Raw genomic sequence first — 26,501 nt, forward strand, 5'->3', positions numbered from 1 at the left:
ATCAATTATGAGATTAATTAGTTCGGTTTTTTATCTATTTTTAATAATTCACTAAAAACTATTCGATTAATTTGTACACCTGTTAAGATCATACATGTAGCAATCTTTGAGAGAGAGAGCGCTTAACTAATAAAGAATGGTAGTTGGAAATAATTGAAGGGCAGAAGAGGTTTGTTAACTTTGAGTAATCATTAGTAAAAAATAACCAATAACCGCATTCTAGTAATAGGACTATAGTCTCTAAATTGAAGTGCTAAATTACATGCAATAACTAGAAATGAGGAAAGTTGTTAGGTTGTAAACTCCGTTTGGAAATTGGGAGAATTTAAATGAAGGTATGAGGCTTGAAAAAATAAGTTTGGGTAAAACTTAAGTTCCGTTTTTTTATGAGTCAAAGATTGGATAAGAGTTTTTTGTCCGAGCTCGGCTCGACTTAAATTATTATGTTATAAAAATAATTATAATAATTATATATGTTTATATTTATATTAAATCACTAACACAACAACAATTAAATCAATTACTCAAAATTTTAAAAAAGTTATCCAACTAAATAATTCAACCAAAAATATATAATTTTAAAAATTATATTTAATAAAATAAAATATTTATTTGTGTTTTAATATAATAAAACATTTATTATATCTATGGTAGTGTTTTTCAGTGTAAATAGTTTTCAATGTATTTTCAACGTGTTAGAAAACTTTTATTTTAGTCTTTTTAGTGCATTTAATGTATTATATTTTAGAACAAATTAATTTTAAAAAATCAAATATGATAGGGCCAAGTGAAGTTAAGCTTATCCTTTTAAAATGGATCAAACTTGAGCTAAAATAAACTTATATTTAAATTCAGGCCAGACCCAAATTTAAAAAACTAATCTAGATATTTTGTATAGACCTGGCCCAAACCCGATTAGATTTGGACCACGAGTACCTCTAATTTAGTTTACAAAACCCTGGACTGTTGCAAAGTCTGAGAAAATGCTTGGTATTTGCGGATCATGGTCCTAGCTTAGGGGTGACAGCGCTCGGCCCTCTCAATTTTTAAAAATTTTAAATATATATGTATATATATGAAGAAAATAGTAGTGCTTGAGGGTGATGCGTTTGAAGCTGTTAAACGATGATGTTGAGGTTGAGAATGGTAGTAGCTATTAAACGATGATTTATATCACTCTATATAATATTCCCAGCTTCGACTTGCGCAGCACTAACACTTGTTGAACTTCATTAATTGACTCCTCAAAATGTGCAGCCTTAATCTCTGCTACTTCTTCCAAGGTCTTAGCCTTCTCTCTTCTTCTTCCTCTTTTCCGTCTCTATGTCCTGCAAATATTTCCAAATTAATTAAAATTTGTTTATAGTTATAAAAAAAGTTATGGAGAAGCCAAAAATCATATTTACTGGACACTGTGCCGAAAGCCTGCAATGGAAGCACAGTAGCAGCATTTTAAGACACGAGGAAAGGATGCATCAATCATAAATTTTAGAACTTATGCACAACAATAACACAGTTTTATGTGTTAACCTTTTCAATCTTCTCTCTCATCACATCATTTTATTTATTTTCGTTTTCTACTGTGTCCATTATGGTACAATTACTATAATGTAACAAATTAAGCAAACTAAAACCTCAAAATAAACTTTTACCCACACACAAACAACATCAGATGAACATTTCATTTGAAGGCGATTGAATTTTTGCATTTCAATTCTTACTTCTCAACTTCTCTATCTTTTATAAGTTTTCTTTTTCCTTTTGGGCAATGTTTTAAAAATGTAAAACCATTATTTTTCCATATTCTAAATCTGGGATATGGTTAAACTTTGGGCATTTGACAATTGAGAAACCCCTTAACCTCAAGGGCTTGAGTTTTTACCATCAGGAGCCCATTTTGAAGCCCAAACTAGTAAGGGGAATTTGAATTTGAAATGTCTTTTCCTTTTTTTCTTAGAATTATTCGAGGAAGGATTTTTTTTTTTTTGAACAATTTCGTAATAATTTTTTACTTTTTTTGATAAAATACTTACAACTATTTATAATTTTTCTTAACTTATAAATAGTAGGATAATGAGATTCAACGCACTCGAACTCACGTCCTTTTATATTGTTAACAATGTCTATGCCGATCGACATTTGATATCCAAATTTTAAAGAAAACATATTTTTTTTAAATATTTAAATGTAAAAAAGGTATAAATTATTGAATTAATATGGTTAATTTAACCGAATCAATATAATTTTTTAAATATTTGATATTTATTTTATTGATTAAAGTTGATGTTATTAATTAGATGGATTAAGGTTAGGAAGAAAAGGTATCGAAATCATGAGGCATGGTGGTTATCTTTCAATTGCTAAAACTAAAAGAGCAAAACGGGGTATCATTTATCTTTACCATGAGTATTCATTATAGCGCAAGGATATGAATCAAGTTTTGCCATGCCAACGCTCTCACCTCATTATTTCATTGTTACACTGATATGCTTGGCTCAATTCCTATATTTATATTTACTTTTTTGAAAATGGTATTTAAATTTATATGCTGTCTATAAATCACTTAATATTTTTAGCATTGACGTCAAAATTAGATCATTCAAGACAATTTTGTGTTTCTCTAAAGTAGTTTGAATATCAAAATATATTTGAATAAAAATATCAGTTCAATTGTTTGGAAAATAAAACATTCAATTTAATCTATCCAACAAAAAAATCTAAAATATATAGTGGTTTAAAAATCTTGTTAATGTCTATATTTAAAACAGGATAAATGTAGTTAATTGAATCTTAATTTGATTGATACGAGTATTATTGTCAATTGAAAAAATATAGGTTTATGTATATTGAAACGCATTATACTCCTATTTATGACCTACAATGAAATTATTAAAAAAATATATACCAAGTAAATGCATTATTTTTTATTTTTTATCATAAAAGTAAGCCCTCGGCATGTATTTTTTTTTTTTTGATTAAACAGTTTATGTTAACTGAGTTGTTTGGATAAAATTAGAGAAAGTATGTAATTAGAAAAACAATAATTAAGTGGCAATGATTTGTTGTATCAAACAAGTTAAAGGAAATGCATATGGTTCATCATTACTCTTTTATGTTTAAAATCAATTCCCAATGGAATCATGAGGGGACACAACAAGGAATTGCTATTTCCTTGAATCACAAGCCAAATAATATTATTAGTAAGATGCACATTGGTTAAATTTTGCTATTAATCTTTGTATTTTGTAAAAAATATAGATTTAATCTTTGTACTTTTATTTGATTTTAGTCTTTATACTTTTCGAATCGGTCACTTTAGTCTTTTTATTTTCAAAATTTAAAATTTTAGTACTAACCTAAATAGTAGCAATTAAATATGTTTGGTTAAATTTAATTATTAGTTTTGTACTATGTATACAATTATCGATTTATCCCATTTTCTTGAATTGAATCATTCTGAGTCCCTATACTTTTTGAATTTAAAAATTTTAGCCTTGATGCAAATGACAATAGTTAATCCACTAACTGAATTTTTAATGAGTAATATAGGAAAATAATAAATTAACATGGCATAGTAAATTAACTAGTAATATGTTTGGCACATAATATTATTTTATAAACAATATAAATTTACTTAAAAAAATTAATAATTACTGCTTGACGAGGAAAATATATGAACTAAAAACAAAATGCTATTACCACTTATAATTATTAGCAGTGGCAGACCATAAAGCTAAGCTCAAAATTACAACTTTAGTTGAACATTTCTCCAACAAATCGTTTCATTTTGCCACAATCTGAATCAGGGCATGAACCGTGACATAAAAAAGGTTGATCTGGGCCCAAAGTAAATAAATTAATATATGTTTTATATGTGGTGGGATGTAAATTTAAAAAATGGAAAAATAATAAAAATAAACTTAGTGTGGTGATGGCCACTGGAAGTATATGTGACCCACATGATGTGTATACCTCATTTAATATAGGCACTATCTTATCAACCTTATTAGTCAACATAAAGTATTAATGAAGAGTTGACATCCAGTTCATTATCCCGCCAAAAAAATGGAATCCAAAAATCTGATGTTCAGAAAATTTACTCACTAAAATGAAGTGTTTACAGTCTCTACTCTCTTCTCATATTTCATTAATAAAAATATACAACTGTTATATTAGAACATAGATGAGCAATTAAAAGTGGATTCCAATTTAAAAAGAAAAAAAGAGCAAGGGACAATATATGATGCTAAAGTAATGAAAGATGGAAGCGTATTCAAATGGCACAAACAAACATAATTGATTTCTTTTCTTCTTCAGAATAATAATAATAAAAGCGACGCTTGGAGAAAAAGAGTTCAGAGTTGACAGAGAGATGCCATGCAATGATTAACAAAGCAAAACCAGAAAATATTATATATCCATGTATCCTTGTATATAAAGATAACAAACTTGGGTCAAGTAATCTAGCAAACATTTGCCCAGTTTTTAGATTCTTTGTTATTCAGGACCGAGGCCTTTTCCTTTTTATCTCACTCTCATCAGCGTCTTCACTATTTTCACATTCAACTCTCTCTCTCTCTCTCTCATATTTAAGTTCTTTCTCTTACTCAGATCCAGGTTTGTCTCTTTCTTTCACTCCTCTTTAGCTTTTGCCTCCCCCTATTATTAATTTCTAATTTAGTTTGTTTGACATGGGAGCTTAGCTTATTTTGTCTGCTGTTGGGTGTTTAAGTTACTAAGAAGAGACAATAAATTTAAAGCTTTAAGGTTGTTTTTTAGTTGCTTATATGTAGTTCTGCATTAGTTTCATCAACAATCAGTAATTGTACGAAGAAATAAATGATGATTTCTGTTCAAAGTTTTGATTTTTTTTCCTAAAGCAGACAAAGTTATGGGTTTCCTTTAGTAAGTAGAAAGTTTTTTTTTTTTTAAATTTTATTTATGTTGAAGTTTTATTTTTATTTTTGGAGTATTTTCTTGCTTTATTTTGTTTTGTCAATGAAATGGAGCACCGGGTAGTTTGAGTTGCATCAGTGGACTGTATTTTGCTTTGATTTCCTGGCGAATAGATAAGGTTGATGTGGATTGGTGGGTTATCTGTAATTATATGATGTTGGGTATTTTTGGTTTTATTTGTGTGCTTCATTGATTGCGTTTCATTTATTATCTCCATAAAAGTTCATATCCTGATTTTGTTTGAAAGGATATGGACAATCCTTTGTTTTGTTAATCCCGCAATAATGAATACATGGTGTTTTAACTAGGAGTCGTGAAAGCATTCGAAGTGTGGATGGTTAAATATTGCCTGCGGTTTCAGATTGATGTGATCCCTTAATTTCCTTTGTGAGGTTGTAGGAAGTTTCCAGTTCAATTGCAATTGCTTTTTCTACAATCTGAACTTTTGGAAATCACTAGTAGTGTAAATGGATGAAATACAGTCTCAATCAGACCATTATAGGTCTTCATCTTCTTCAGCCAGTAGTCCAGCAAGTAGGGTGCCTGCATTTAATTTTTTCTATTTACGGAAACCTGGTTCTCTCGGACAACCTATCTCATTTGAGGATTCACCTGAGTGGGAGGATACTGATGCTGATGTGAGAGTGGAGGAAGGAGGTGGTGACTCCATCAATGCTGCAACCACATCAGTGTCGCCATCTCTCTCAAAGCTCAATAGTGGGTCCTTGCCTTCACCACACCTGCCTGAGGGTGCAGCTGTTGCAAGAAAAATTGCTGGTGCATCGGTTGCATGGAAAGACTTGACTGTTACTATAGGGGGGAAAAGGAAATATTCTGATAATGTTGTGAAGGGTTCAAATGGTTATGCATTACCTGGTACAATGACTGTAATCATGGGTCCTGCAAAATCTGGGAAGTCCACACTCCTGAGGGCTATTGCAGGTCATGTCTCCTATGTTGGCTACTCATTGAATGATGAGTTTTATCTTTTTATGTTGTTACCCCTGCTCTATTTCAGATGTTTATGACTGAAATTCTATTTTCTATTGAGTTTAGGAAGATTACCTCCTGCAGCTAAAATGTATGGCGAAATATTCGTGAATGGGGCGAAAATGCACATGCCTTATGGTTCATATGTGAGTTTTAGTTGCATTTTCATGAAGGGTGAAACTTTTTCATGTTACTTTCGTTGCTTCCTATGGTCCTTAGGTTGACAGGGGGCAGTCTTTGCTGGTAAAAGTGACTACATAACATCTTTCTTGTCAAAATTGATGTTCATTATTTATTTAGTTTGCCTCTAGTAAAAAATTGCATTTGGCATTTTGGAATTATATTATGCCCAACTGGCCATACAGAAGTTGAAATATATCTGAAATTTCTAGACAAGTCTCAGTCCACTTTTGTATCATAGATTATAGGAAAATCTCATTGTGTAAATGCTCTTAACTCTTAAGTGATTAGTCACTCCTACTCAAGCCTCATGAGTTTGGATTCTATGATTTCCCTTCTTTTGAGCTGTGCTAGTTTTAGTTCTTTTCCTTCTAAAAGTTTATTCAATTTTAGTTGAACAGAAATTGCAAGGAACCATTCTGGGTTACTTCTTCTTCTTCTTTTTTTTTTTTTCATAAATTGAAACATCCAATCTACAGGGATTTGTTGACTTGGAAACCACTCTAATTGGTTCACTCACAGTCCGGGAGTATCTATACTACTCTGCTGTGCTCCAACTTCCCGGATTTTTCAGTCAGAAAAAGAGTGTTGTAGAGGAAGCCATCCATGCCATGTCATTGGGTGACTTTGCGAACAAACTGATTGGTGGTCATTGTTTTATGAAAGGACTTCCTAGTGGTGAAAGAAGGCGTGTTGCTATTGCTCGGGAGCTTGTGATGAGGCCACATATCTTATTTATAGATGAGCCTCTTTATCATCTTGATAGGTAGCTTATTTATTTATTTGTATTCTTAATTCAACTCTTAACAGTGTTTTACTTTTTTTTCCCTGTCTCTTGCATGCCCTACAATGTTTTACTCTCTGATTGGCTTGCCATCTACTTTCCAGAAAATCAACATTATTTATGATGTTATAGATAATATTCTGTTTTATTCAGTGTCTCTGCCCTGTTGATGATGGTAACACTGAAGAAACTTACAAGCACAGGATGTACTCTCATTTTCACGCTTAATCAGAGCAGTACAGAAGTTTTTGGTCTCTTTGATCGTATCTGTCTGCTTTCAAATGGAAACACCTTGTTTTTTGGGGAAACATTAGCTTGCTTGCAGGTAATTAATAATATAATCTGATTATTTTTGCTAATCCTGTCATTGTATTGATGCTTATCAGTTGTGACTTCATCATGTAGGCATCATTTGATGAGGAAGAAAAGAAAGTCCATTTAAAGATAACATATAGCAAGTAAAATAAGATAGAATACGTTTATAAAGATTTGAATATATTATATATATATATTTAAACTTTTCATTTGAGTACCTGCTGTGGCGTCTGTTTATTCTAATTTATCTCCCTTTTCTCAATGAAGCACTTCTCAAATGCTGGATTCCCTTGCCCAATAATGCAAAGTCCTTCTGATCACTTTCTCCGCGCCATAAATACAGATTTTGACAGGATCATTGCGATGTGCAAAAATTGGCAGGTATTTAATGATTCTCATTCTTCATATTGTAGTTCAAAGCCTTACTGCACTTGGAACAAGTAAAGCCCCAAAATAAAAGAGTACGAAAAATGCCTCAAACTTGGATCAGATCTCAAAAGCTGTTGGTCCATGTTGGCTAGATGATAAATTAAGAGGATTTAAGTGCTTGTGAAGTGCATCATATTATTTTGTTTTACAACTATAATATATTTGGTACTACCACGAACTTGACCTTGCCCATTATTTGTGGCTGCACCTTTTATGTCTTCTAAATTAGAAAAATTGCCAATGGTGAGTTTGATTCTACCAAAATGGAGGCCTTATCGATCTTGACTGTTTCTATGGTTTAATATTTTACATTTATAAATGGCTTCTAGTCTTTAATGTTGCTACTTTGGAGTAATTTACTAATAATATGAACTGCTACATTGTGACAGGATGATAATGGAGACTTCTCAGCTGTGAACATGGATACTGCCGTTGCAATATGTACTCTTGAGGCAACATATAAATCATCAGCTGATGCTGCTGCAGTTGAAACTATGATAATGAGACTCACTGAGAAGGTACAATTTGTAGTTTTATATGTGTTAAAGTTGAACTACTTACAATTTCTCGGCCTTGACTAATAGGAAGCTTTAATTACCTGTATGACTACTTCTTGTATGAGGCATTTGTTAGATTTGAAACTAATGATGCTCCCAAATCTTACTGTTTTGGTATACATTAGAAGAAACAGTTTAATATACCTCATGTCCTCAAATTAAAGGTTAGCATGAGCAAAGGTAAGTGGATGACGGAGTGTAGTTGGCTGACATATATATACCTTGTATCTTAGCATTTTTCATGTATGACTTCCTCAAAGTTTTGTGGTGGCTATAGGCTAGCCTTTGCAATTTTCATTCACTTTTGTTGCATTCCACAGGAAGGGCCACTTCTCAAGAGCAAGGGCAATGCTAGCAATGCCACACGAATTGCAGTATTGACTTGGAGATCATTGTTAATCATGTCAAGGGAATTCAAATACTACTGGCTTCGTCTAATTCTTTATATGCTTCTTACATTGTGTATTGGAACTATATTTTCCGGCTTGGGCCATTCTTTGTCCTCAGTTGTGGTGAGTAAATCCATTGTATAAGATTCAAAATATCTTTGCTGTTATGTTTTTGGTAAATTTGACAACCATTTATATGGATATTATGCACATATCTATAGTTGTTATAGTTGCATCTTGTTTATTCTCTTAGGATATTTCTTCTTATTGTTATATGCTTACTTTGTTTATAGTTGGTTTGCCATAGTCATTATGTGCTAATGTCATGCTTTTATGGTAAGTTGCTGATAGTTATGAGCTGCTCAGTTCTTCTACTACTTTCTTCTGCGAACTTGGAATTTTCTCAAGTAATAATTTAAAAACTGTCATTTTTCTGGTACCAAACATTTTTGTCAATTCGCTTTATTCATTGATGTAATGATAGTCATAGCGATGCATTCATGGGCATGCTTGTAGCAAATTAGGGTATGAACTTTTTGTGATAAGAAAGTAGAAAATGTAGATTGATTCACACACGAGAGCTCATCATAATGATTCTTACCTCACCTCTTTGATCCATGGATGAGTGCTTGCTCTATCATGCTTTTTGAATTTTAACAGTTTGGATTTGTATTCTGAACGATAACTAAATCACTTATGAAGTATGAGTGCATTTCTAAATTTTATTTATTTATTCTTATTGCAGACAAGAGTTGCTGCTATTTTTGTATTTGTATCATTTACTTCACTTTTAAGCATTGCTGGAGTACCTGTGCTAATGAAAGAAATCAAGGTGATCCTTATCATTTTTTGTTCGATTATGATGGCTATTTGCAAAGTTGTATGATTGGTCCGTTTTCTTTCATGCTCAAATTGTGCTTTCTTTTATATGAACAAAAAAAAATGTACTTACTTTTTTATTTTGCAGATATATGCAAGTGAGGAATCAAACCAACATTCAGGAGCTTTAGCCTTTCTGTTTGGGCAACTACTCTCAAGCATTCCCTTCCTATTCCTCATCTCAATATCATCAAGTCTTGTCTTCTATTTCTTAATAGGACTACGAGATGAATTCAGCTTGTTGATGTACTTTGTGCTGAATTTCTTCATGTGCCTCTTAGTAAATGAAGGATTGATGCTGGCTGTTGTTTCTTTGTGGAAAAATATTTTCCAGAGTGTCTTAACACTTGTAACCATACATGTAAGTTTTCACTATATAAAAGACAAGTAATCTTTGCGTGCCTTTATAATTATTTCCATTTCCAGCCTTTAGCTTTTACAAAGCCTTGGAACCTTATGATCAAAATGCATGATGTTTCAGGCGGTACTGATGCTCGCAGCGGGCTATTTCAGAATCCGAAGCGAGTTGCCCAGACCTGTGTGGATGCATCCATTATCATACATCGCTTTTCACACTTACTCCATCCAGGTGTGTGCTTGATTTTAACATTAGTTCGTTTATTCATTATTACAAACCACATAGTTCAGCATCATGTATTTTTCACCATATCAAACTGCATTTGCAATACTCTGTCCCTGTAGGCATTGGAGAATCCATTCTAGGCAATCTTATCATTACTGAATGAATCTTTAAAACTTGTGACTTGTGTTTCTGCCATAGGGACTTTTGGAGAACGAGTATCTAGGAGTGAATTTTGCCATTGGGCAAGTGAGGAGCATATCGGGTTTTCAGGCGCTGCATAGTGCTTATGATATTTCTCCTAGAAGTAACGCCAAGTGGGAGAATGTACTGGTATTGTTCCTCATGGCAGTCGGATATAGAATCCTTGTGTTTGTTTTGCTACATTTTTATGCAAGGAAAAATGTATCCCTACATAGACTTTTCCGGGGCAAACACAATTCAACAGCCTGAGATGAATGAAAGTGGTACTATCATATTTGTCAGCCATTCAAATTATATAATCTTCTTTTATATTTGCTTTGTTCAATCCAATGCCATCATTTATAAATTAGACTTTGAATGTGACCCAGGAAAGGAGTGCCAAACTTTGATGCATCATTCATTGGCACATGAAAATTTTGGAATGTTGGGGTTTTGGCTGACACCGGAAGAAGGTAGCTTTGATTAGAGATCATTGATAACAATGCTCAATGGATATGTTGCTCACAGTTGCAGATTGAATCTTAGTTATGTTTTATAAAGTAGGGTCTTAGCCATTTCATAAGCTTTGCTAGACATCTTAGAATTAAATTACCGAAAAGAAAGAACCTTTAGCCTTTTTTTTTTCTTGTTTTTATCTCGTTTTCTCCTTTTCCCTTGTCTTGGCAAAATCCACACGCATACGCATCAAAAAGGAGTATTTGTTGAATCCACTTTCTTGATAGGGTCTACTTCCACTCGCATGGACTGCTTTGCTGCATAAATGTCACATTGAGGCATCATAACGATGGCAAATTCATGTACATGTGCACCAGCCACATCATCATACGAAAAGGATGGGTTCTTATTGTTTGTTTTTATGCTCGAGGAAAATGTTAAACTATACATGAAAATGAATGATGAGTCACTGAAAATGAAGGAAACCATTTTGGAATATGGAAACAATGACTGAAAGAATAGAAACAAATATCAAGGGCAAAAAAGTAGATTCTGTATTCACAGAGGGGTTTTGAACTAATAATTATCCCTTTTTCCCTTGGACAGAGATGGATTAGAATATTACAAGTGACACATAGGATTAAACTCAATTAATTACAGCTTTCAATGATTTGAGTTCTATTTTCATATCTGAAAAAAAGGCAAGTATAATTAAAAGAACAGGATCTATTCCAGAAGACAACAATCATGTTCAGGATATCAAACTTGAGAGAGACAATTCTTCAAAGCAGCATGATAAGAATTTAAAAGAAACCAAGTATTTACCCATCAAGTTATAGAGATGTCACGCTCCAGATTGTTGCTCATTCCCATTCCTGAACTTGTCTCTCTCTCATATTTTGTACCAAAGCTTGCAACAAGGTGATGACAACATCTAAACATTAAGCTTTGGTTTATTATTGCACACTGTCCTTGTGGTTGGTATGTCCCCCCCTTTTTTACTGGGTGTAAAACTTGAGCACAGGGAGAGGACGAGCCTGCCCTGTGTACCTTCCAGGAAATGCTGCATATCGCTCACCCATTTCCAGTCTAGATAAAAGGACAATAACAGAGGCCTATTCGTACTTGTAGACCAGGACAAACAAAGAAATTGATTCTCCCAATCCCAAATAAGGACAAACAAAAAGTAAAGGCGTGAAGTCGCAGGTTTATACACCATTTTTGTCAAATATCTCCCCTTTATGATTCAAACTCTTCTTTATGTATTTTATACAAAAATGACTTCCTTCAGCAAAGATACTTAATTATTCATTTGCCTGTGCTGTGCCATTATTTTCGTTGATTCCACCACCATAGTGAGCAAAGCTTTTGCACGTTCATAAAATCCTGCAGGTAAACAGCATTTATCTCCTCCTCCTTACTTTGAGAGTTTTCCTTTACATTCTTTTTTGGACGGTGGTTGTGCGATCTTGGCGTTTCACATTTCACGGGAACTGAAGATAATGCTTCACTTGTATTGGCAAACATGTATGCTCTTGGGATTTGGGAGAATACAGTTTTTCATATCATATGTATGCTATTGCTTATCAACAAAGTTATAAATCGTGAAGCTGTTATGATATCAAAGAAAAGGAAGACCCTTAAGTAGTTCAACACTTTGGATGGGGTGAAGGGTAGATGAGATATGACCAGATTTTTTAAAAACAAAGAATCCTTCATGTCAAACATTCAGTCAAAAGTATAATTACTAAATCATATTGTGTAAAGCATTTTCTTTCTCCTCTCCTTTTTCCTTTGGGGTTACATAGAAATAAAAAAACTAGTAAATAGTAAATAGCAAATGTCCACATCCTTGGGGCTTCGGGTCATTTTTCTTCATATTTATGGAGTGGCACCAGCCTGTATTCTTTTTTCACTTTAATCGTCACACCAAAAGTAGAAATTTCCAGCTGTGCAAATTAAAACATGACAAGTCCTACAAACCCCACATCAGAAAAGGTATAGTACTAAGTAGTAGAAAGAGTTTAGAGAACAAAATAAAACACATAGGCCACATAGCAAAATACTACTACTAATCACATTAAAAATGTCAATATTCAACCTTTGTAACAACAAAGAAGATCAAAACCCCAACGTATTGGGAACTTAAAGAGGTTTTAAAGCTCCAAGTTTAACACAAAATTTTCGTTTCCAAGTGAGCTCTTCCCATTTGTTTCTGGTGGTGAGTGGATGAACAGTCTATAGATGGGCATAGAGAGTGCTAGTAGATCTTCCCACTTAGCCGATAAACTATATCATAAACCCCATTTATACTCACAAAATGGCACAAGCATTAGGATTCTCATCATTAAACATCTGGTGAGGTGGGTGAACAAACACTGGATAGTTCGGAACATAGGCCGGGTAACAATGCCCATGTCCATGCGGGTGTGGGTGCCCGTATCCGTACCCATAACCCGGATATCCATAACCAGGATAACTTGGCATGTAGCCAGGGTAACCTGGCATGTATCCATATCCATATTCAGGTTGAACCATAAACTCCATCCTGTTGCCTTCCACCTTAGCACCGCCGCCGCCAGAAGGAACAGCATTAACCTCATTTCCACCATCTCCACCAGTATTGCCACCTTTGTTCTTCTTCTTCCCGCCACCACCCACACCACCACCACCACCAGCAGTTCCACTACCAGCACCATTGTCGCCACTCTCCTTGTTGCCATCTTTCTCTTTCTTAGGTAGCACAATCTCAACATTCTTCTTGAGTTTGTCTTTCAAAACCTCGGCCAAGGCCTTAACATCCATAGTCCCCTTAACCGTGACCAGCTCCTTCTGCGTGTCTACTTTCAACTCCTGGACCCCTGTATCGCCGTCACAAATCAAACGTCAGAAACTAAAACAAGATTCCGACGACGTTATAGTAAAGGTATGGTAAATAAAAATCTTGCTATCTACAGTCCAAAACCAGTGATAAGGTCACCACCTTTGGTTTCAGAGACAATTTTGCGAATCTTTAGAATGCATCCCTGGCACTGGCATTTCAGTTGCACCTTCAAATCCGCCGTCGTTAATGGAGCCTAAGCAAAATTAATAAATAACCAACTTAAATTCAAAATATAAAAAGATTATTAATTTGTTTACTTAAACAGCAGGAAGTAATAAATTTTTGACAGGGATGTGGATTTGAATGCACTTCAATTCAAAACCAACATGCAAATGCAGCAATTTGATTGCCGAAAATTAAAATTGAGAATGACAGCAAAAAAAAGATAATACCTCTTTGGGTTTTTTCTCTTGTTTACTATTATCAGAAGGCTGGTTTTTGTCTTTCTCAGGTTTTTTCTCTTTTTTGTCTTCTTTGTTATCATCTTTCTTAGGCTGAGGAGCAATGACGTCAACCTTCTTCTTAGACTTCTTCACGATGTTCTCTTTAATGGCTGTTGGATCCACAGCTCCTGTCACTGTCACTTTGTTTGAGTTGCTCTCCGTTTTCACTGTCTCCACCCCTGCAAAAAGATGAAAAAAAAAAACAGAAGAATTGTTTCAAAAACCTGAGAGAAAAAGAAAAATGTAAAACCCATGAACAAACTGGAAATATTCAAACTTCGTTGTTGTTGTCATCGGAAAAAGAAGGGAATATATTTATACCTTCAAATTCACGAACACATTTGAGGATTTTGGAAGCACAACCCTCACAAAGACAGTCAACTTTGAAAACAACAGTTAAGGAACCCTTTTCCTTCTTATCTCCATCTCCTCCTTTCTTGTTACCACTCTTTTTCTGCAACATAGACAAAGAACAACCCATATAATATTATCAATAATGATAAAAAAAATAAAGGAAAAGCCAAAAAAAAGGAGAAATGGTATTTGCAAACCAACCTCTCCCATCGTGAGTCAAAATCCGTTATGCTAAGTGGTTTTGTTATGAGTGGAAATAGGAGGAAACAAAGGGAGTGAGAGAAGTTGGGAGTATATATATATATATAGATAGTGGAGGAGATGACATGGTGGAGTAAAATGCTGATGATGTATGTATGTATGTATGTATGTATGTATATATGTTGCATAGATGGTTTTAAATGAGAAGGAGGAGAGGGGTGGCTTAGTAAGGTACTAAAGTGGCGGGGTTTAAAAAAGGGTGTGATTTGTGGGATTGGACGTTGTTGGCTGTTTCTTTCTTTCTGTCTGTTTATGCAGCAGTTGCTTCTTATAACAGTGATTTAATACGCCACCTGCCCCCAAGTACTACCCTCTTTAACACCACTGTACCCTTCATTTATTTTCATTTTAATACCACCGTTCCATTAAAATGTCCCTAAACCATAGGTATGCGATTCATCCCTTAACTAGCTAATTTTGTACTCCATATATGCCACTGTCCACTTTTAAAACTATTGATTGCGACTTGATTTTTTACAAGTGAAACTAAAAAAACATGCACCACGTCTCCGTTATTTTCAATTAGTATTTAATTTTAAGAGAAATCAACCATGTTTTTGATTAGTGGATGGGCCTTCCTTGTTGTGGAAACCCACCCATTTGGACTAATGACTCAACCCACTACAATTATCATACAAGCGTTCCCCAACACCTGGGCTCAACATTTTGTTTAAGCCACTTGTGTGAAGACTAATGACTGGCCTCCAGTTTTTACAGGAGTACTATGAAATTAAATTGTTGGCAACTCAAATTTTATTATTAGTCTTTACCTTATTCTTAAATTTTAATTTTAATTTTTATATTCTAAATTAGTTAGTTTTAGTTTATAGGTTTTTTTATAATTTGAACTTTCATTCATGTAGGGTTAAGCATTCGATCAAATCGAGTGAAAAATTTCGAGTTAATCGAGTTGACCAATTTTATTTTATCATTTTAACTTGATTTAAATTTTTTGAACCGAGTCGAGTGAAATGAAATTTTAGTCTAGTCGAATCGAGTGAAATTGTTTGAGTTAAATTAAAAAATTTAAACATGTCAAGTTAAATTTTGTTACGTATAACTAATTTTATGTTATAGTGCATAAATTTGAAACCATATATATTTGAAAACTTTTTGTAAGCAAAATAATAATAATAAATTATTTTAATATGATAAACTTGAATCGTTAATTAACTTATTTAGATTGCCAAAATTATTATTCTAGAAAATTTTAATTTTTAACTTTCTTTATATATTTTTAGAATATTTTTGAAATTTTTATAAATATTTTAAATTTTAAAAATAATTTGAATTTTTAAAATTATTTTATATATTTTTGTTGATAGAGACCAATTTACTCATTTTCAAACTTGATAGGGACCAAAAAATATTTACACCAAATGTTATTTGAATTGTTCGAGTTATTTGAATTGTAAAATTCAACATGATTCGAACTCGAAACTCAAATTACTTATTCGAGTTGACTCGAATAACTCAAATAACTAGATTCGATTGACTCGAAATTCGAATATTTTTACAAATTTTTCAAATTGAATTGAGTGTTGCTCACCCTACATTCATGTCAATTTGTTATTTATATTTACATTAAAACCACTTAGTTAATAATTTAAGGGCTACCATTTTGAATTTAGATTGAAATTTTAAAATATAAAAATATAAAAATAAAAATATCAACTTGAAGAAATGTGATTAAATCCACAAATACAAATAGAACATGAATAATGGCATAATTAGACCTAACGCATTTAATTTACGTTAAAAGTTAGAATTAAAATTTTAAAATTAAAAGGAATACAAATTAAAATGATCAAATTTAATAATAATTAAAATTTATAATTCCCACATAATACGAGATTAGTAACAAATTTTAATTTAACATTGTTCTAAAACTTAATAAAACAAAAATTAAAATGGATGATATTAAAACGCATAAACGAAATCTACCATTTACTCATAATAGCAAACAGTTATCAGAGTTTTACTTATACTAAACCATGGTCCCATAGAAGTGTTTATCTAAACCCTATTTTATTTTATTTTTGCCAAATCTAAATCTAGTTTAATATTCAAAATGCTTCAGAAATTTGTTGTAAAATGATCACTAAAACTACGAGACAATCTTTTACAAGGTTAAAGAATATTAAGTTAATTAGTTTTTTTATCATATGCGATGTGCCGATTAATTTGTAAAAATCAATTTAAATGTTCTATATTTATGTATTAAATAAAAATAAAATAACATAAATGTACTTTTATATAATTTTTAAGTTAAAAGATTAAAAACCATAAAGATGGAACACTTGATTAATAAAATTTATGTACAAAATTTTTACCACTCCAACTATAATTATTGTTAAATAAATTTTAGAAGAAAACAATTTCTTATATGGACATTGTCATATAGTTTATACCCATTATATATAAATATAGTAACACTTTTATTAGTTTATAAGCTAATGCGAGATGAATAATGCTCCTCGCAAGAGTCTTCTTCCTTATCTTGTTTTCGACTGCATAAAACAACTTGTACGTACCCAGGAACAAAACATTGTTCATTATAAATCTTTGTTTTTGGTGCCATAAACGAAGCCCAAATATATTACCTTAACAAGTTTGATGTTTGTCTTTCAAGAAAATAAAGGTTCATTACATTTTTTTTTTTTTTGCCAAGACAGAAATGGGATAAGGGTGAAGAGGTGTTTATGAGTAGAATCTAATAAAGTTATCACTTGATCTAAAAAGAATTGTAAGCTCAAGTATGATTTCATCTAATTTGCCTAAATAGTTCATTTCATTATTTTAAAAATAAATACTAATTTTATAATAATATTATATAAACTTATAATTAAATTTAAATAAAAGAGTTTCAATTTATTTACAAAAACAAAAGAAACTTTGACTAACAATATAAAGTAGTTCAAAAAAAAATTTGGGGCAATAGAAATATATCATTTTTCTAATAATATGCATGACATCAGTGGAGCATTGAGGCTAACAATTGTTGCTGCTAAATTTTTGTGTTTATTATATATATATATATATATATATATATATATATATATGATACACAAAAATTTGATAAATTTTAGGGGGAGCCATGGCCCTGCAAGATCAGTCCCCCTTTATCCACGCCCCAGACCTTCTTTAATGGGTTTGATCGGATCTTATCTTAGGAAGAATAATAATAAGTAAGCAAGTAGGTTGCCAATGGACGACTGGAAAGTAGAACATTAAAAAAAAAACAAACAAGTTTTGTCATTCTCAAATAGGAGGTTCTCAAAACCGATGTAGTGAAGCAAATTAGATCAGAGTATTGCCATTTTAATGACCGGAAAAGCATGGTTAGCCTTGCTATTTGGGTTTGTAACTGTCTTGTTTTGACACATATCTAAGATTGTTTCCACAAATCTGAAATGATCTGGTTCCAGGTTTCAAGCGGGGGCCAATGAATTTTATCACCCATGGAAAATTCGTCTTGGTGTTCAAAGCTGTCAGTGTTGTGGTAGGTTTCCAGGATTTGGGGCTCCTTATCCAGATTTCATGTTGAGCAGTGGCTAGTTAGGATGATGGATGGCAAATCTGCACGTGCAAGGCTTGGGGGAGCTAGCTGGAATTATTTGATAATCCAGGCCCCATATGTGGTAGATGCACTATGCCAAAATTTAACTTTATTCAACAAAAATCTCCACTATCATCAGTATTTTTAACGCGTTTGATTCCATCAATTGGAGTGTGTTGGGGGGCACCACACACCTTGAAATACAAGGTCACGACACCCACCACTCTGCTTTCTCTCTTTATTTCATCTCAACAAACGTAAGGCCACTTCATTTACAATGAAGATTGTTATTATTATTTTCTTTTTCTTGAGTTATTGGTTAATTCTGTTGAAAAATGGTAATCCCCAGCCAATTTGCAGTTATTATTATTTAGATCAACTACATCTAAACTCAAAATCCCCGTTTTGAACTAAAAGCCGATATTCACCAAGCCAAGTTAAATTGAGGTATTTATGAAGAAAACCACTAGCAGTTTCGGAGTTTATAGACCCAAATCAACAATATAAACATCTAAATTCATTATATTTATGCATGATTACTACTTACAAAATAGTAAAGCTGGATGTGTTACCAAACTAGGCGGTATGCGTCTTATCGCACATTCAATCCAAAAAGCAAGTTGTATGGATAAACCAAGCATTTCTATTTTTAGTAAGTAGATACAAAGCAAACCATGCATGCTATCATTTGAAAGCCCGACTCAACGTCTTGCTCAAATTTTCGTTGTTTTTCCGTACGCAAATTTATACTGTATTAATAAATAAGATATAAAGAATGTCATGGAAAACAATATGGAGATAAAAAAGAAAAAAAGCCACATAGAGAATATTGGCAGAAACAAACCTTGGGTTGCCTCCCACAGGTTTAGGATAGTTGAGGGAGAAAAAGGAAGAGAAGGGTTCCCTACCAGACGAAGAAGACAAAAGAAAAAGAGAAAAGGGCCCTACTGACAGCCTATTATTATTTATAGCCAATATATCTGGCATCTTCTACTACTAGTACTAGTCATAGTTCGGATGATCCATTTACACTTGCAAGGGTGACAATACTTGCTGAAGGTCTCCACTTTCCCTCTTACCAAAATGCCTGTTACTATTATTGTTATTATTTTTTTTTTTTTTTGGTGAAACCTGTTACTATTATTTAATCTTATTATTAACTACAATTTTTATCCCAGCTGAGCTGGGTCGCCCACGAGGCAGCGCTTCCCATTCAAGTGAACTGGCAGATATGTAGACACGTGGCATTTCGTGATTAGAAAGTATCCAAAATACCCACGTGCTATCGTGTGTTGGGTCACGTGGCCTTGGAGGAAGGCGGCCCCGACCCCAGTTGGTTCATTGGACAGACATAAATATATAGTTTGCCTTGCATAAAGACATTAAATAATGGAGGCTTGTCTTGTCAAAATCTTTATTTACCACTTCTCTTTTTGGCTTAACAAATAGTAACAGATTGGGTTCTAGAGCCTTGCCTTCTCTCTCTCTCCCCCTCTCCTAAAACTGGACTTTGAAGACACCTCCCAACTTCTCTTTATAAATAAATAGACTTGATAAAAGAAATTTGTGAGAGAGGTGGTAGATGGGCTTAAGCTTTTTCAAGCAACCAAGACTTGCTAAGATGTAGCCTTTATCTGCATTTGCACCTGCACCTTCTTGTTTAATTCTCTGCTTCAGAAGCCAAATGTGTTTGTTTGTGATGTTGATGAAAATAGAATAGGACTAAAACAAAAAATAATAATAAGGTGCAGGTGCAGGCGCAGCTGAATGCCATTTTGGCCTTTTTCTTTTGGACACAGCGTGTACTTATCCATTTCACATTAACCATGGTAAGTAGCTTCACCTTCTGAATTCTGTTATACGTGTTTTCCTGTTTACCTTTCCATCTCTTTGGTTTATTAACAAGGTCCAAGAGGGCTTGCAGTTCCAGGTTTCGTTAAAGATCCCGCGGCCATCGTTATACTGTTGAAGCTTTGAAGACGTTTTGTTACTCATCACTAGGGCTTCTCAAGGTAACAGGTTTAATGTTACTCTCCTTTTATATATATTTCTCTTTCTTTTCTACAACAGCAATAATTTTGATTTAATTTTACCGGCAATGGCTAAAAGCTTGATTTCCTGGCAAGATACATACTGGATTTCCAAAGATCATAAATATCTGAAAGGGGGGACTATTTTTCTTTTTGTTCAAACCTGAAAGGGAAATACTGAATTGTAGTGCATTGGGGGGATATATGGTGTTATTCCTTGGGGAAATTCATCTAATTCCACATCGTGTCGTCAATCATTTCTCCTGCTTGGTGAGTACATCAGACAGATTTTGTTTCTTCTTCTGCGGAGGGTGAAAAGCTGTTGTGCACCTCAAGAACCCTAGAATAGATAAGACGTCCTTCAGCATCGTAACTTAAAAACTTTTTTCAGGATGGATCGAATTTGTGAGTATTTTAGTGAAAAAATAAACTTAATAGAGCAAGGAAACTGAACAATTTTTATTCAACAATTATTCAGAATTTATACAAAATAAAATCAATAATTCATCCTAAACTTAAGCAAAATAAAATCAACAACCCACTAACTTTTTTACAAACTTAAGCAAAATAAAATCAGCAATTAATTCCTAAAATCAGGAACAAACTTTGACACACTCAACTTAACAAAAAAAAAAAAAAATTGACATGTTTCAGCCCTGAAGCATTTTCTTAACACTCATCCTTGCTTTAGGAGCTGCAAATACCAAGTCTTGACCTCAAAAACTCAAACTTGGAAGCAAGCCATGGTTTGGTTAAAATGTCTGCAACGTGATTTTCTGTTTTGCAATAGACAAGAATCACATCTCCATGTTTCTGTACTTCCCCTAGAAAGAATAGCTTGATGTTAAAATGTTTAGCCTTCCCATGAAACACGGGATTATGAGAGATAGCAATAGCAGCTTGGTTGTCAACAAGAATATTTGTGCTTTCCTTCTGCTCCAGATCAAGATCAAGTAAAATTTTCCTCAGCCATAAAGATTGATTAACAGTAGTTGTTGCAGCAATAAACTCTGCTTTGGCAGTGGAAGGGGTTACAGTTTCTTCTTCTTCGAGCTCCATGAGAAAACACCAGAGCCAAGTGATGCGGTCGTTGAGAGCACCAAAAATATCCTATTCCCTGTAAAATAATGAAAAAGAAATAGTAAAGGGGAAGTAGGGTCGAATCCTCAGGGACCGGATTATACGAATGCTTGTCTCTCGAAATCTCAAGCGAATCGTGCCTAAGAAAACTGCGTTCTGGAAAAAAAATAAAAAGCAAATTTAAGAATTGATTTTGGAAGTGAAAATAAAATAAAAACAAATTTAAAGTTTCTTGAAATTATGATTACGAAAATAATAAAAATAATAAAGAGAGTTTTAAGAGAAAAGAAATTCTTATGGGAAAGTTCCACCTCGGTTGTCTCATTCGCCTTGGGCTCAATCCTTGGCTTTTGGATGATCCTTCTCGACTCAAGTAAGCCGATTATAGTGGAAGAGGACGCCTCGACCACCAGCTCCAAAGATTAGATTTACGATTTTAGGAACCGACTCTAGCCATAATCTATGCTAGATCAACGCTTCTTAATGGCGAATCCCACGCCATTTTGTCTCTTTGGCTCGCCAACCTCTGACGCAGTAAGTTAACGAACCGACTATGCAGTCCTTCCAAAACATACAAAGCGGCCGCCTTTGTATATGTTGAAAAGCTTGCTTCTTAAGGGCCATGGACAGAAGCGTCAACCCGTAGTGCGGAGAAACGATGAATACTTGGCGAGAAGGCTAAGTACGGATTCTAAGCCTCAAGAACCCTTTTTGGGGAAATATTGACAACTTTTGGCTAGAAGGGTTTTTTAGTGCCTCATGATAATAGAGGGAAAGCAAATAAATAAAAATATGGAAAAAGAAATTTTATTGAAAAGAAATATGAAAGAACAAAAGACTTTTGGAGGAGAGTGTTTACAGAAAAGGATCCTCCCAAATAGAGTCACTTCACCCCCTATTTATAGTGCTAGGGAGATAGTCTAATTGAACTTAAATTCTAAAAAGATAAATACATTTTATTAAAGATAAACAAATATAATTAAAATAAAATCCTAAATTTGAATAATCCTAATAATTATCTTAATATTAATTATCCTAATAGAATAAAATAAAATAGAGTCTTCCAAAATAAAATCTCTTCTATTTACTTTTAAGTCCTTGTGCCTTCCATGTTCGCACTTTTGGCACCATATTTGTCCCACGTTGCATATTGGCCCATTTAATCTCCGAATTGATGCTTTTTCCCTTGAATTTACTTTTCGCTTCCAATTTAGTCCCTAAAAGATAAAAAGACATAAATAGCTCAAATTAGTAGGCTCAAGCTCAAAATAAACACATGATTAATATATAAAAACACGTCATTTTAGAGTATTATCAAATTCCCCCTACTTAGCCCATGCTTGCCCTCAAGTATGGTTCCTATCGACTGTGAAAGCTAGATTCTGCCATAAAAGAAATACCACTCTAAAGTTTCATAAAAATTAGTTAAAAACGCATATGAAAAATAAAGAGACCTCTAAGCTTACTTTAAGTAAAACAGAAAAAGCATTCCAATTATTTCACACAAAAATTAAGATCGACTTGAGTTATGCCATTTAGGTAAATTACCAAACCTACTAAGGCACCTTAATTATTTCCTCCTTTAGTCCCCGAAGTGCAACTTTATTTTTTTTTATTTTTTGATTTTTTTAAATTTATTATTATTTATTTACTTAGGAATATATTAAACCTTTTGACGCGAAGAGAGATGACAACCCAAGCACCCCACCCTATTACTCATTAACATACTCCTAATATTATTTATTTCGGTTAGCGGAGTTTTGCCCAACACGTCACACAACCTTTTGACGCCAAGTAGAATGACAACCCAAGCACCTACCCGGTTACTCGATCGGTCACAATTTGAGCCATACTCATAACCTCGACTAGCGGAGTTTTACTTGTCACGTCACACAACCTTTTGACGCCAAGTAGAATGACAACCCAAGCACCCTACCTCGGTTACTCGATCGATCCACGATCTAAGTCAGTACTCATAACCATGGAAAACATTTATTAAAAATTAAACGATATTTAAAATTCTTGAGAACTCGGAAAGAAAAAAAATTTAAGTGTCAAAAATAAGTTTCAATAATCACCTAATAGCCATGAACATTAATTAAGCATGCAATCATTTTAAGTGTTCACTTTATATTAAACTTGATCAATTTTACGAAAAGCAAGATAGAATTAACCCTATTAATCACAATTATTTTTAGCCTAATAAAAATAAAACAATGGAGAAGGCATCAATTATGGGAAAAATCATAACTTTCTTAGAAGGTAAGAATCATGCTTGTAGGTCAAACAGTAGGCAATTCCTGGTAAAATCTTGGGCATGAAAAGCGGCAGGATATTCTTAAAATAAATGAGTAGAAACGAGCACAAAACAGCAGCAACAACAATATGACAGCAAAAATAGCAGATAATAACAACGAAGAATGCCTCCCCCCACTTAAAACACATAGTCCTCGATGTGAAAGTAAAAGGAAAACAAATAGGTGGAGAAAAAAAAAGTTTAGAAAAACTCCCCATGTAGTTACCGTCAGTAGGCGCACACGGTGGAGAAAAAGATGGCGAAACGGCAAGAGGTGGAGACGGGATGTGTGACGTGGCAACGGCGGTTTAGCTTCGGGTTCTCACCATGGTGGCTAAGAAATCGGCAGTGGGTGGTGGAGGAGAAAGGAGTCGGCGGTTATGGAGAAATTTGGGGAAAAAAATGTAAGGTTTGAGGGTTTTATTTGCTGAAAAGGGGTGTTTGGCTGCAGGTTTTGGGGATTCTAAGGCTGAAATAGGACTGTTTGGCTGCAGAGATATGACATTCTGAGCTGGAATAGAACTGTTTGGTACCATGGATAGGGTTGTTTTGGTACACACTTTCTGTCTTTTTTTTTCTTCATATTTTCGCTCCATTTCACCTAGATGGAAGAAGAGAAATTTATTAATATTTAACTAAAATAAAATAAAATAAAATAATAAATAATAAATAATAAAAGAAAATAAAGGAAAATAATAAATAAAAATAAAAATAAAGATTGGGTTGCCTCCCAACAAGCGCTTGTTTAACGTCGTTAGCTTGACGCCTCAACTAGTATTGGGGCTATTCCAGCTGAATTCTTTTGTTCTTATGAGCTTGGAAATTCTCATTTTTTAACACGTCCACCATATTTGGGTTTAATCGTCCTTGCGCCTCTTTCTTTGGTTCCGTATTTTCCTCCAAGGGGTTGATCCCTTTTAAGTAAACAATGGTCTCATCATTCTCCAAAAATGTGAATTTGAAACGCTCGAGAAGTGGTTTTAATTTCGGATCTGGTGCCTGCACAATAGAAGGTAGAAGTTTAGTATCCATAGGAGCCAATAATTTATTAACAGATTCAAAATCATCAAATATTATTTTTGGTTTATCTCCATAAGATGACTCAAAAGTTTTTTCTACTGATGAGTCAATTATGTCGACACGGTTTACGTCCAAGACTTCACTTGGGTGACTAATAGTGTCATAAACGTTAAACTTCACAATCTCCCCGTCAAACTCCATCGTGAGGGTTCCGCTTCGTACATCAATCTTAGTATTCGCAGTACTAAGGAAAGGTCACCCCAACAAGATGTCTGAAGACCCAGGAGTGTTATCCTCCTCCATTTTTATCACATAAAAATCTGCAGGGAAGATAAGCCCATTGACTTTGACTAATACGTCCTCGAGGACACCTTCGGGATGCACAATAGACCTGTCTGCCAACTGAATGCTAACACCTGTCTTTGTCAAAAAACCCACATTAAGTGATTCATAAATAGAATAAGGCATTACATTTATGGAGGCCCCTAAATCACACACATAGCCTTCTTAATTCCCAAATGGCCAATTTTGCATGGAATAGCGAACATACCCCTATCTTTGCATTTAACCGGCATTTTTCGCTGTAGAACTGCGGAAACATTCTCACCAACACTTACCTTTTCATTATCTGTTAGTTTTCGTTTGTTGGTGCAAAGTTCTTTGAGGAACTTGGCATACCGTGGAATCTGTCTAATGGCATCTAACAGTGGTAAGTTGATCTTAACATTCCTGAATGTTTCGAGGATCTCATTGTCTTCCTTACTTTTTCGACACTGATTTAATCGTCCTGGGAATAGAGGTTGGATTTTCGGCAGTGAGGGTTTCGTTCGGATCTGTTCGTCATTTCCTGGAGTTTCCTGGGCGATTTCTTGACCAAGATTCTTGCCAGGAACTGGTTCCAGGATCTTTCCGCTTCGTAACGTTACTGCATTCGCATTCTGCCTCGGGTTTGGTTCTATTTGTGATGGCAGTTTCCCTTGAGAGTTTAATTTCTCAATTGATATGGTCAACTCCCTTATGGATGCTTCAGTTTTCTGCTGAAAACCCTTCATTTCTCTTTGGAAATTGAGAGTTTGCTGTTGAAAATCAAGGACATTAGTTGCTAATTTATTGACCAAAGTTTCTAAAGAATTACCTAAATCTTGCGACTGTTGTGGGGCTTGATTTTGGTATGGCTGGTTATATCATGGATTAGCCCCATAACTAAAATTAGGTGGTCCTCCATCACAGGTTGTAGGTATTGGCGTAAGGGTCGATCGTCTTTGTGGTGGCCGGAAAATTTCCCACAGCATCTAAATGGGCCATAGAATCGTCACACAGACTAGGGCACGCATCAGTCGTATGTTCAGGTGTAGCACATATTCCATATACTCGGGCTGGTTTCGATTTTTCTATAACAAGGGAATTCACAATATTAGTAAGTCTATCAAGTCTATCTTCAATTGTAGAATTACTTAGCTGGTGAACCCTTCTAGGGGGTTCAGGATTGGCTCGAAATTGCTGGGAATTCGCAGCCATTGTGGAGATTAAGTCTCTTGCTTGTTGTGGAGTCATGTTGACTAACGCTCCTCCACTCGCGGCATCTACCATATTTATCTCCATGGGTTTCAACTCTTCATAAAAGTACTGGAGCAAAGACTGTTCCGTTATACCGTGTTGTGGGCAACTTGCACACAACTTCTTAAATCGCTCCCAATAGTTGTATAGAGTCTCTGCGTCTTTTTGCCTTATGCCCACGATTTCTCTTCTTAACTCAGCCGCTCGTGATGCAGGGAAAAACCTGTTAAGGAATAAACGAGATAGATTAGCCCAAGTTGTAATGGATCCAGGAGGTAAATAAAATAACCATTCCCTAGCTGAATCTCCTAGGGAAAAA

The 26,501-nt window shown here is 34.1% G+C and overlaps 2 protein-coding genes and 1 long non-coding RNA gene across 3 annotated transcripts; 2 read left to right on the plus strand and 1 right to left on the minus strand.

The window, feature by feature from the left end:
• The first annotated feature begins 4,065 nt into the window (after positions 1-4,065).
• LOC108484061 (ABC transporter G family member 3) lies at positions 4,066-11,094 on the plus strand. The gene is made up of 13 exons (XM_017787688.2): positions 4,066-4,617; positions 5,265-5,898; positions 6,013-6,092; positions 6,606-6,892; positions 7,064-7,235; positions 7,493-7,606; positions 8,044-8,172; positions 8,532-8,723; positions 9,346-9,432; positions 9,568-9,840; positions 9,961-10,068; positions 10,261-10,526; positions 10,632-11,094. The coding sequence occupies exons 2-12, from the start codon at positions 5,424-5,426 to the stop codon at positions 10,510-10,512; spliced, it is 2,169 nt and encodes a 722-aa protein (XP_017643177.1). The 5' UTR covers positions 4,066-4,617; positions 5,265-5,423; the 3' UTR covers positions 10,513-10,526; positions 10,632-11,094.
• A 1,659-nt stretch (positions 11,095-12,753) lies between these two features.
• LOC108484744 (heavy metal-associated isoprenylated plant protein 3) lies at positions 12,754-14,873 on the minus strand. Its single transcript, XM_017788646.2, has 5 exons — positions 14,581-14,873; positions 14,347-14,479; positions 13,975-14,204; positions 13,682-13,775; positions 12,754-13,559 (listed from the first exon to the last, which is right to left on the minus strand). The coding sequence occupies exons 1-5, from the start codon at positions 14,587-14,589 to the stop codon at positions 13,012-13,014; spliced, it is 1,014 nt and encodes a 337-aa protein (XP_017644135.1). The 5' UTR covers positions 14,590-14,873; the 3' UTR covers positions 12,754-13,011.
• A 4,779-nt stretch (positions 14,874-19,652) lies between these two features.
• On the plus strand, positions 19,653-20,699 carry LOC128293220 (uncharacterized). The gene is made up of 2 exons (XR_008283345.1): positions 19,653-20,028; positions 20,124-20,699. It is a non-coding gene; the product is annotated as an uncharacterized LOC128293220 (long non-coding RNA).
• Positions 20,700-26,501: the final 5,802 nt, after the last annotated feature.

Source organism: Gossypium arboreum, chromosome 5, assembly GCF_025698485.1.
Source record: "Gossypium arboreum isolate Shixiya-1 chromosome 5, ASM2569848v2, whole genome shotgun sequence".
NCBI lineage: Eukaryota > Viridiplantae > Streptophyta > Magnoliopsida > Malvales > Malvaceae > Gossypium > Gossypium arboreum.